The following is a 13,044-nucleotide window of genomic DNA, read 5'->3' on the forward strand; positions in this document are numbered from 1 at the left end:
AGAAAATCATCAACAAGCCCTGAAAAAATAAAGTCTTAAGATAAAATATATAGCTCAAGAAATACTGTTATGAGCATGGGGGTTGGAATGCATAATCCCTGTGGGTCCCCTTTCCAGCCTCTGATTTGGAATCCCATGCCTTGGAATGAGGAACTCGCTCTGCTGGTCAGATGGGTTTCTCCTTTGTTAAGATAATAGAGTGGCCATGTAGGATAATGGGTCTATCAGTTGCCCAGAAACTGGTGAATGAGCCAGGAAGACCCTTTTGTCATTGAAACTCTTCAGGAGAGCCTCCCCCCCCTTCCTGGCGGCTAGCAGAAGTTTGTGCTTAGGGTGTTTTTAGAATGGTCTAGTAGAGAATGGCTGGGGCTGGAGGCAGGCAGAGAGTCTATCCTTCTGCATCATGGCTTTAGGATGCCTCCTGTAACACTGATGGGAAAGCTGGATATTGGACTGCTGATGCCTTGAACCCCTCCATCATAAGCTCAGGTTGGAATGTGTGTAATAAATAATCCGTATTTCATAAAGACACTACAGTCTCCGCTGACCTTCCCAAAGGAAACCAAACCCTGGATGAGGGCAGGGACTTCGGAAATCTCACTGCTCGGAGATTGGGGAGGAGTGCAGCAATACCCTGGTAATTTTAAAGACATCCTCCTCCAATTTAAGGAAGAGTGTTCCAAATAAAAGTGGTTTTTATTCCAAATAAAAGTGGTTTAGATTACTTATGAGGCAGATCAAGACTGGTTAACAATACTGTGCAGTGTCACAAAACAAGAGTCTATCCATCTGGCATAGCTTCTTCGCATTTCAATTTTTATTTTTATGTAACTTGGAAACACAACTGATTTTGCAATTCAGTTGCATCTAATCCACCTCTCCCTTCAAACTCTAATAACTGCCGCTTCTCACATAGTCTCTCTTTTTAAAAAATAAGTGACTACCCAATTCTTTTTTCAGCAAGACACTACCCGCACTTATCACATAGCTTCAAGATAAGTTTTAGGGTGGTTTTCTTCTTGTCCTTTACAATGATAACCAATATGTGGTAGCCTTCAATTTTGCATCCTACAGCAAATTCCCAGATTAGAAACAGGATTAGGGGATATTCAGTCTTGAGTTAATAAAAGTTACATTTGCTGAATTTGACAGTACTGTATGTCTTTTGCCACTGAGGCTGAGGGTTGTTGTTTTTCATCCTGGCAACCAGAGCTTGGAAAAGTTACTTTTTTGAACTACCACTCCCATCAGCCCCAGCCAGCATGGCCACTGGATTGGGCTGGTGGGAGTTGTAGTTCAAAAAAGTAACTTTTCCAAGCTCTGCTGGCAACAGATGCTTCTTGTTATGGATCTCCTATAACCAAGTATGCCATTAACTGACAGCCTTTTAAAAGTTCTATAGGGCAAGAACTCAACAAGATTTAGCTCTTTATTTCACTGACTGGAAATGGATATCATCTTCTGTACAGTATAATATAAAATATAAACCTCTTGGGCTAAATTAACCTGTGTGAAGAAGTGGTAATGGTTGTAAGCAACTTACCTCATTCTGCATTAATGTGTTTATCCTTTTTGGTCAAACAACTATGAAAAAGTGTGATTTGAGTACAACTCTTTGGAGAATTATTTTATTTATTATTTATTTTATTTACTACATTTATATACCACCCCACAGCCAAAGCTCTTTGGGCGGTTTACAAAAATTAAAAACACTGAACATTAAAAACAAATATACAATTTAAAAAACCATACAAGTTTAAAACCATGAAGCACAGATAAACGAGAAAAAAGACCAGGGGTCAGAGCTCAGCACATGCTGTTAGAATGCCTGGTAGAAAAGGAAATACTTGATCTGGTGCCGAAAAGATAACAATTATAGCATTCGATTTTGAAAAATAGCAGAATAACAACTACATAATCCAAGTGAATCACTCAAGTAATTAATATGAGAGTCTACTTTTTTGCTATTCAGCAGCAATGGCAAAACTACCAATTCCTAGAGTTAGCAATGAAGTTGAAGAAACTAAACCCTACCCAAAATTAATGAGCAGCTGCATAATATTTGCATTTATTATTTCTTGTCGTTTTCCTTTGACCAAAAACTGCAAAAGAGATAGGTAGAGGTGTGTACGAGCACACTTGTGCATGCATGCGTGTGTAGCGGCTTGCCAGGTGGAATGGAGCCAAGGTGCTAGCTTCCTAGCAGGTGGGTCACTGTTGCTTATTGAGTTGGGGAAGTCAGCACAGTGTAAAAGCACCTGTAGGATCACTGCATTGGCTCTGCCAGTGCATTTGCACCACACCAATCGCTCTGCCACCTGACCCCTCCTGGTAAGCAATGGCAACCTACCTGTAAGGAAGCTAGTGTAGTGGCTCCACCTCACCCAGCAAGTTGCTTCTGGTGTATACTGTATTAAAAAGTAACTAAACTTGCCCTTGCATTACAGTTCTACAAGGGAACCCTGGAGTGTCATATCAGGGTAAGGAGACCCTCTCTCTCCAGGGTAAGGACCAAGGCTCAGTGGCAGAGTGAGAGCACATGCTTTGCCCACAGAAGGTCACAGATTCAATCCCTGATGTATCCAGGCAGGATTAGGAAAATTCCCTATTTGAGAGCCTGGAGAACTGCCAGTGTACAGAACTAGAGTATCAAAGGCCTTGCTTTGTCTATGGCAGGTTCCTATATTATCCCGTTAGCTATGTGGGCCCTCAAGAATCATAGTGGACTGAAGAATCGTGCCATACATCTGGCCTGTGGGTACTGGACATGCTGGAACAGGACTTCCAATCGACACACAGTAGAGACGTCTTAGTTACTTCAGTGTATTCTACAAATCAGACCTCCAATGAACATTCTATCATAACAAGATCAAATCTCAATTTAAGTAAAAGTATTGGCTAATTTGTGAGAACAGAAATTCCTATGAAGGATGCCATGATACAATTTTGATAGGGCTCCATATAAAAGCTACTGCAGTTTTCATAATGGCCTGGTTCACGTGTAGCACTAAGCCAATCTATGAACAAGCAAGCGTGCTGGTGTACAGTGAGAAAGTTGCCGGTGCTTCACGCCCTTCTCCTGCTCCTGCTGCACTATCAGGAGCTATGCCATAGTTTGGCTTAGTGTTAAGAACTTGCGTTCATGGCTTGTCTCCCCCAAACAAACTGCAAGCGTAAGCCATGAACAAACCTTGGTTAGAATTGTGGGGGGTTTGGAGTGAGTTAAACGAGGAGCCCAGGTTGGGGTGCAACACTAAGCCAAAACATGCAGCATTACAACAGCAAGTGAGGAGCAAACCAGCTGTGATTTTCTCACTGTGCATCAAGATGCTTAGTCAGGAGTGGATTTGTAGGTATGCACAGAAGCAGGGGTGTAGTAGTCCAGGGATTCAGAGGGTCATAGACTCCTTACTATTTTTGAAGCAGGGTCCCAGCAGGGTCCCTATGTCTCCAGCATCCTATGAGCTAATCATCATGAAAGGGGAGTGTGTTAATCATTCAAAGTGTCTTCCTTGTCCTTTCCTGCTGACTGGAGCCAATCAGAGTGAAAGGGAGTCAGCCACTGGGAAGATTCTTCTCAGTAGCTAACACTCTTCCCTTTCATGATGATTGCCTCGTAAGGACGTCTGTTGTTGTGGGAGAAGAATTAACAAGGATCCAATTCTCAATCCAGCAGAAAAAAAATGGGAGGGGGCGTGGCTTTAACTATGAAGAGACCCTGTACTTCTGAATTTGCCACTCCACTACTGTCCAGAAGTAGGGCCCCATGCACGTGAGCCGCCCCCACTTATTAATATGCATTATTAACTGACAGGATCCCTTTAAAACATACCTACAAACAATGTACCATTGCTGAATTCTAGTGTTTCAGTTTGGTGCATTGTTTCTACTCTTCATTTTTCTTACTCCTCGATTAGTGTCATGGCTTGTTAATAATATAATAGTAAAGGTGAATGAATAGGGTCCCTCAAAAGGGCTGCATGCAGGGCCCCGTGGACAAGAAATCTGCCACTGTGCTTGCTTGTTCACCCAAAAACATAGTTTTGCTTAGTGTAGTATGCAACTGTGTAGGCCAATGTGTAGTAGCAATACCAGAACAGTAAGTACATCCTGCACTTATCATGTACAACAGCAAGGAGGTGGAATGTCTGTACAGCAAAGATGGGAACCTGTGGCCATCTAGGTATTGCTGGACTACATCATTCATGATCCCAGACATTTGGTCATGTTGGCTGGCGCTGATGGGAATTGGAGTCCAAAAATATCTGGAGGGCCAGACCCCTGCTGTAGAGCAAAGATGGCAGAGATATTCCTGATAGCCCACATTACTAAGCATAAGTCCTAGTCGTGCTCCTGTCAGAGTATCAAGATGGAAATCAAGCAGGGGGCACTTTGTTCTCCCTATCATTCCAAGCTCAGCTCTTTATTGCCACAACACACAATGCATCAAATAAATCAAGGTCACTGGAAGAAAAAGAAATAAAGAGGGAAGTGACTGCAATAAAAGTAATTATACGTTTATTGAACTTATTGATCCAAGTGTGACCAGACACCTGGTTCACAGGCTGGGTTTATCTAGTACAGCTGAAACTCACTGACAGACATGAGGCTTCCTCCCCCGCCCCTTTAAAATAACATAAAACAAAACAGGATCTGAAATACAGGATATATTCCCCACAGACTGTAACAGTTTTATAGATGGTTATATTTCAGGCCAGATTTACTTAACTGTATTGCTTTAAACTTATTTTTCAATAGCTAATACAATCAGAAAAACATTGTGACAAAAGACTCCGGTAAAGGGGGGGGGGAGAGAGAGAGAGAGACTCTACAATTCAATGACTTTGCAATCAGCAAAAAGTTACTGATTGTAAGAATGGAAGAATATTACTGTTGTGGAAATAGTATTTGGTTGTGCCAAGCAAAGAGATTACTCTCTTGGGGCTGCTGTATAGCTTGATTGCTTGCATAAACCTTGAAGGCTGGTGGTAACTAGTTACCAGAATATGCGACAGACCTAGCAGGCAGAAAGGGGTTTGAGAATAGGGTTCTGCCTGTTGTAATATGTTCATCACAAAAAAAATCTGGTGGTTTTCAATGTAGCCAACAAAGAAGAATAAAAGCTCAGTTTTAGTGTTGGGTCGCAAGAAGGTATCTTGCAAGGTGAGGCTGCAGATGCATACAGTTGCTTTTAGAAATGCTTTACATATTAGTTCTGTGTCTTTGTGCCTGTCCCATATACTCAGTTTTTATATTTGTAATCAGACAGGTATTAAGTTACAAAACACCATTAACTCTTCAAAGCACACAGAAAATTGACCCTGTAAAAGGCTGCCTGTAAAAATTCCTACTGCGTAGAGAACTGGGAACAGGGAACACATGAAACATTGTTTTCTTTCATGAAACTAATGCAGAGCACAATTATTTTTTTGATGAATCTGATGATCTCTAGTTCCTTTTCAGTCTGGTTTCAGTTCTCATTTTGGAATACACTACATCTATAGCCCTTGTGGGTTGACAGGAGGAATGTGACCTTGTCAATTTTCTTGGACTTCTTGGGGCCAGACTTGAGGATACACCAGTCATGAAATTAGCAATTCATGCTAATTCATTTGCTTTTTGTAGAATTTTGCACCCTCGGAATTTTCAATTAGATGTTGTGACTCTTTAGAGGCATGCTATTTGTTTTGCCCAATGCCCAGGGGCAATGTGTCTGACTGGAGCTGCTTTCAGACATGGAGCTTATTGCGCTAGTTTAATGCATTAAAATGGTGGTGGCACTTCTGATCCCATTTCTAAAATTCCTTTCACACTGCAGTATTTGTTACATTAAGGAACAGTAGCTTTTTCAGCCAATATACTTGCATTTCGCGCCATCCGTCTTTCACACGGCTATAACGAACATCTTATTTTTGTCCCTCACTCATTAAACACATGCACACTGTAGTTCCCCACTGTGTAGGTCTAAGATCTCATCCTGTCACCATGCAATCACTCTCCCTTTAGCATCTGACATATATATATATATTAGTAGTATAATATATACAACAGGGGAGTGTGTGGGAAATGCTGCTGGTACAATTTTCATCACTTAAAAACAAAGTGTGCACCTAAAGGGCGGGAACACACTACATTCTGGGATGCTTGTCACATGAATGGCTGTAGCTAGCAAAAAACTCCTGTGATTTTCCCAGTTCCCAAGCTTGCAAATGGATTGTTTCTGGTATATTTATAAAAAAAAAATAGCACTAAGCTGGCTCAAATCCCCACACAGCCATGAAGCTCACTAGGTGATCTTGGGCCAGTCACTGCCTCTCAGCCTCAGAGGAAGGCAATGGTAAACCACCTCTGAATACCGCTTACCATGAAAACCCTATTCATAGGGTCACCATAAGTTGGAAACATCTTGAAGGCAATCCATTTTCCATTTTTATCACAAAAATTAGCGCTAAACCTGCACTATATTCCACTAGAATTCCAGAACTAGTTCGTACATTCTGTGAAAGACCAAATATAATGCACAAATCACCAGGTAAGAAATCATCAGAATAACAGAATAAAATGCAGTATGAAAGCAGCCTGGAATGTAGCTATTTGGCACAAACATATCAGACCGGTCCTCACCGCCTGCAATGTTGTTCTAGAGCCCAGTGCTGAGCAATGGTTTTTATTTATTTATTTATTTATTTATTGCATTTGTATACCGCCCCATAGCCAAAGCTCTCTGGGCGGTTTACAAAGGTTTTAACCTTTAAGAGCCTAAACAGCTCTTAGTTGGCTTCTACTGGGAGAAAGGGTGGGATAGAAATCTAATAAACGAACAAACAGCAGAAGTGGCCCTGACAAATTCAGAGAGTACCTTATCTCATATGACCCTGCTAGGTTTTAAGATTAGGCAATGCAGTTCTGCTCCAGAGGCACACCTTTCTGGAGGAGCAGTTCTACTGGCAGTAAAAGCTTTCTGGCTGTGAAGTTCTAGAATGCTCTGCTCTCCTTCAAGAGGTTAATTTTATCCCTTGGCCTCCTTTGGAGACATATAAAACCTTTCAAGGAATAAACTTGAATTGTTTTGTACTATTTTTCATATTTTTTAAAAAAAAGTTTCACTGTTTGGGGAACATTTTGTTCAAAAGTGATATATAAATACTGGTAATAGAATAATAAAAATCAGTAGAAGACAATACTTTGCTCCCCCCCCCCGTACCAATACACTTATTTAGTCACAGGGAACCTAAAGGAGGCAAATGCACAGGAAAAAAAGGAAACACCAGGAAATTAAATTCTTAACACTGATTAACTCACCGCTAAAACTCTAAGGACAAGCTCTTGCATTCCAAGCTTTGGCCTAATCTCAATACTGTAAGCCTTTTAAAACAAATAACTGCATTCCGGTTACACAAATCCAATAAAATATCCTATTTTTGCCTTTTTGATTCAGGACAGAATCAGTAAGAACAGAGACAACAGAAATAGACTCAAATGATGCAGGACTTAATTCCTTGAAGAGTCTTTTTTTCTGATGAAAGTTCTTCCCTGTAGATGGTGCTCACATCCAGCATCTGAACTCTGTAGTGTTGATTAATTACACAGGTCCCTAAGCAGAAAAGCAGAATAATTTCTACTGTTGTAGGGGAAGAGGATGGGAGGGAGTGCATTTTCACAATAGCAATGGGGCTTGGGATGGGTCTAAAAATAGCTGGAAATTGTAAATACTGACATTGGAAGGAAAAGTTTCTATTAAATTGCTTGATATTTTATTCTGCGTTTCATAGAATCATAGAACAGTAGAGTTGGAAGGGGCCTATAAGGCCATCGAGTCTGACCCCCTGCTCAATGCAGGAATCCAAATCAAAGCATTCCTGACAGATGGCTGTCCAGATGCCTCTTGAATGCCTCCAGTGTTGGAGAGCCCTCCACCTCCGTAGACAATTGGTACCACTGTCATACCACTGTAACATTTAGGAAGTTTTTTCTGATGTTCAGCTGAAATCTGGCTTCCAGTAACTTAAGCCAATTATTCTGTGTCCTGCACTCTGGGATGACTGAGAAGAGATTCTGGCCCTCCTCTGTGTGACAACCTTTCAAGTACTTGAAGAGTGCTATCATATCTCGCCTCAGTCTTCTCTTCTCAAGCTAAACATGCCCAGTTCTTTCAAGTCTCTCTTCATAGGACTTTGTTTCCAGTTCCCTGGTTGTCATCTTTGCCCTCCTCTGAATGTGTTTCAGTTTGTCTGCATCCTTCTTAAAGTGTGGTGTCCAGAACTGGATGCAGTACTCGAGGCCTAACCAGTGCTGGAACTAAGACTTGATGGGACTTGGAAACTATATTTCTGTTATTGCAGACTAAAATAGCATTAGCCTTTTTTGCAGCCACATCACACTGTTGGCTCATATTCAGCTTCTGATCAACAATTTCAAGCTCCTTCTCTCATGTAGTAGTGCTGAGCCAAGTCTCACCCACCTTATAACTGTGCATTTGGTTTCTTTTTCCTAAGTGTAGAACCTTGCACTTATCCCTGTTAAATTTCATTCTGCTGTTTTCAGCTCAGTGATCTAACCTATCAAGATAACTCTGAATTTTGTTTCTATCTTCCAGGGTATTAGCTATCCCTATATGACACTCAAAAGCGTCTCAAATGTTTCTGACATAATATTCTCCAGTATGCTAATTATAAGTCTATATGCAGTTTGAAACCTATATAGCTGAGGCTTTGACACTTCTTCCATACACAAATCATACTTGTGTGTGCTATGTGTGATTAAGACAAAGAAAGAAGGCTTTGCTGCTCATTTACTCCCTTCCCCAATTTTCTGAAATATATGGGTTATCATCCTACTCTTTGCAAGAACACAGAGGCTTCCCCATAAAGCTCAGAGTCCTGTTTAAGAAGTAAGAAGACAACTACATCTAAAAATCTTTTGTAGACATCAGTTTCTAGTGGACACTTATTTGGACATCTGGAGGGCTAATATGTTTAATATAAGATGGATGTACTGATGGTTATCGTATCCATAATGTGAGGTAATGGTAATGTTTTATTATGATCTATTATTTCCCCCCCACAAACATTTTTATTTATTTCTAATCCTTTTCCTTTTTTCCCTCTTTCCTTCCCCTTTTCTTAAATTGGCAGATTAACAATTAATAATAATTTTTAAAAGACAATAAGAAGAGCCAGCCTATTTGGCCAAGCATGTTGTTTCTCACAGTGGCCAACCAAGTGCCTGTGGGAAGCCAACAAGCAGGTCATAGGTGCAATAGCCCTCTCCTGCTATTGCTCAACAGTCACTGGCATTCAGAGGCATATTGCATCTCATCCTGGAAGTAGTATACAGCCAGCACAACTACTAGTCATTGATAGCCTTATCCTCTATTGAAAGCTTTATCTTCCTTTTTTCCATCATGGCACACATACTGGGTGCATACAGGGAATGGGAGACAGGTACATCTTTGCTATATTTCCTTCCATCCACCCCATGCAATCCAAGATCTGGGTTTCAAGTAACTTGGACAACATGGAGAGGGAAGAATGGATGCAGATATGAGAATTGCATGCAGGCCTCCCATTCCTTATAATAGCTTGGTGTTGCTTTCATGCACACCAAAATGGAGAAGGAAGAAACAGGCCTCGACTGAGCCCTATGGGAATCTGCATGCGGGTTCTCACATTGGAAAGAACTGCACTCTTGGAATTTTAAATGAGATATTTTGTCTGGAGGCAGGCTGTTAACTTTGCCCAATGCCCAAGAGCAATATGTTAAAAAAACCTGCATAACCCACATTTGTATTATGGATCATGTCTTGGTTCTATTAACTTTTCATGACTAAATGACATAACTCAAATGTACACCATTGAAACTGGTGGTGCTTAATTCTGCATTGGATGAGACCAGGGTGTGTTAAAGCTCTGAATTCAGAGAGGTGCTGAAATCAACCAAGCTTAACAGTGTAGTCTGCAAAGTTTCACTAGAAACAATGGCCATATCTGTCCACTAAATATGAACACGTGGCCATTGTGCTGCTGTTTTATTGTAAGCATAGGATTAAGAAAGAATGCCAGCAAGTAAAGAAATGACCAATTAATTGTTCAACTAATTATTTAAAGCCTCTTTTAAAAAAAAAACCTAAAAGGTATGGCGAGAGGCCATCACATTGTTAGAAGCTTGAGGGTGACTTGGATTGCCAACACTATGTTTATTTGTTTTCATACTGGAGAATTGTTTTCCTTGGATAACTAGAAAGTGATTGGAAATTAGGACTAGTCATATCTGCCAGTGTGAGCACTAAAGGTGTATGGGCATCTGAGTTTGAGTGTGTGTGAATGTGAGAGTATGTGTAAATGTGAAAGGGAGTAAGGGGAATATGGACCTACCTCTATCCACTTTCAGGTCCAGAGCCACTCATTGACCTGTGATTCCCCTTCCCAACCACTGCCACATTTCATCCTTGGTTACAAAAAGATTGCCCAACTCTGTCCAGTTAAAACTCTGTGTTATTTATGGAACAAAGTCTAGCCTACACTGTAGGGAGTAGGGGCAAAAAGGCACCCTTCTGCTTTTTATTTTCCACATTGTCTAGCTGTGATTAGCAACATGAAATTCATTCATTCATACTAAGGTATGATTATCACCACTCAGTTAAAAGCACTGAAGACAGGAGAAAAGCTGTGCAGTATCCTCAAAAAGCCAATTACTAAGCTGATGAAATACCATGTTGAAATTATATTTAAGAAAAGTCCATCACAGCCACAGTACCACAGCCTGTACATATCACATGAAGCCCACCAGCGGTTGGCTGCACGCCGCTTGGCTGTAATGTACATTTTCATAGTGACACATCACATCACTGTGTCTCACAATGGGAAGTCAAAAGAAGAAAAATTATTTATAGCAGTCAGAGGAAAATGTGACAATGCACAGCGGAGAGCAGCTATATGATGTACTGCTAGCAAAGAATGGAACGGAGCTAATAGGGATGCCTGGCATTAAGTAAAAACTGTTGCTCGTTAGCATTGGATACATTAAGCTTCCATGGTGCTTGATGACATTTTCTCAAATTACTAAACAACAACAACAATATCAACAAAACAGTAAGAAAAGCTGACAACAGAAGGATTCTGGACTGCTAGCAGAAAATGCTGAATTTCAAGCAAATGTTGGAAAGGGGATTTTTGGAATCATCTGTATAGTATTCTACATAGAACCAGGACATGGCAGAAGATTAACCTTTAACCCCTGCAGGGGACATGAAGCCAAGCAGGAAAGAATAGGGAGGGACTTATTCCAGGCTTCTGTAGACCAAGCAAAAATGTTATGATTATAAACTGTTTAAAAGCTCTGAGATTAGTTTTCAGCTATTAAGGGTGTAATAATCCCAAATATCCAGCAGCAGGAACTCCAACTTCCTCTGCCAATACTTACTGTGTCTAGGGCTGGATGATTTATAGCTACCGTCCATTTGATTCTTAGAGGTAAATTCTTGCCACATACTCCTGTCTACACAGGCCAGCAGCTGCCTAAACTCCTAAATCAAGTTGCTTTGATGCCCTAATCTCTCAACTTCCTATCATGCTAACATTTCTCCTGCTTTCCTCATTCCATATTCAGTCATGCCTTCCTGGACATGCCTCAGTTTAGCCTGTTCCTCCCTGATGTCTGCTTTGTTTCCTGTGCCATACACAGACCTTTTTGCTATGGTACAATTTACCAAACATTCAGAACTTTCATTGCAGACACAGCTAACCAAGTCTTTGATCACTATTCTTTTGCAAAGGCCTAGACCGGAAGTCCAAAGCATTTACTAGGAATTAGATCCTACTGCTTTAAGTGCAATTTACTTCCATGTAACCACACTTAATCATTGCAGATGCAAACTCAAAGGATTTTTTTTAAATCCCCTTAAAAACAAGTACCTTCCTATTATTATCTTTTGTAACCTCAGAGATTAACTACTACAACATGTTCCAGTTGGAGCTGCCCCTGGAGGTAATTCAGAAGATCCAGCTGGTATAAAATGCTGGGTGCCACCTCTTTGCTGTAGTAGGACAGGTAGAAACATATGTAGCTTGTTGTACAAAAAGCTGCACTTGCAACCCGTTATACCAACTGGCCCAATTTACAGCATTTTCTCAACTGTCTCAGACTTAAACACCCACTTTCAGATAGGATCTTCCTTTTCTTCTCTCTTTAACCTACCTGGCATGATAATATTGGAAAAGCCCAGCTTTCTTGTTATAGATACATCACGGGTAAACGTGGATGTGAAGTCCCTCCTGATCTGTTCAATGTCTCTATGTAGCAGCTGAAGAGAGACAGCTAGACCTATAAAGGGAAAAGAAAACAGTAGGGCTCAGTAATTGTTCACTTTTACACAAAGGCACCAGAGGACATCCATCAAGAGAATCAAGAGAAGTAGTACGTACTTTCAGTATCAAAAACAGGTTCAGTATAGACTGAGAATGGCCAACACCTGCATTCTTGCAGGCTGTTATTCTCAAAAAAGTGGTCCTTAGATTGGAAATGACCTCAGAAATCAACAGATTCTTTAATAAAATTGTTACCTTCCAGAAATAAGGCCTTCACAGTGACTGCATTCAGAACCCAAAGAGATGTAACATTAATGAATGCACTTTTGTTGGCTTGGTTCACACGTAGCAACAAAAGCATGGTTCAGCTATTGTGAAAATACTTTGGCTCATGCGCTCCCTCTCCCTTGCACACTCCCAATTCTTCTCCCTTCCTTCCTGGTTTAAGCAAACTATAGTTTGCTGTGATTTGTCTGTGTAGGGCAAACTAGTTTGCACAAGCATAGCTCACCTCCAAATACCAGTATAGAAAACCAAGATGCAGTAGTGATTGGTGAGGCAGGGCTGATTTCCCAACACCAGGGTTGCCCCCAGTTTCCAAGACTGAGAAGGAGGGGGACAGGATATTAGGGAGGTCAGTGTGTTGAAGGTACAGTGATGGAGCCAATCTACCACCCCTGCCACTGTGCCTACACTGGTCTCCTAGCCACCTTGCGCCTCCCACTCTTGGTAACCAGCA

The 13,044-nt window shown here is 41.0% G+C and overlaps 1 protein-coding gene across 6 annotated transcripts in view; it reads right to left on the minus strand.

Annotated features, from left to right (window-relative positions):
- The window catches only part of DOCK4 (dedicator of cytokinesis 4), a 386,414-nt gene that overhangs the window by 178,422 nt on the left and 194,948 nt on the right, over positions 1-13,044 (minus strand). For all 6 annotated transcript variants that reach the window (XM_061640010.1, XM_061640007.1, XM_061640006.1 and 3 more), the window contains one exon: positions 12,196-12,321. In XM_061640010.1, coding sequence (XP_061495994.1) covers positions 12,196-12,321 — 126 coding nt within the window. The remainder of the gene's footprint in view (positions 1-12,195; positions 12,322-13,044) is intronic.

Source organism: Rhineura floridana, chromosome 8, assembly GCF_030035675.1.
Source record: "Rhineura floridana isolate rRhiFlo1 chromosome 8, rRhiFlo1.hap2, whole genome shotgun sequence".
NCBI classification, from domain to species: domain Eukaryota; kingdom Metazoa; phylum Chordata; class Lepidosauria; order Squamata; family Rhineuridae; genus Rhineura; species Rhineura floridana.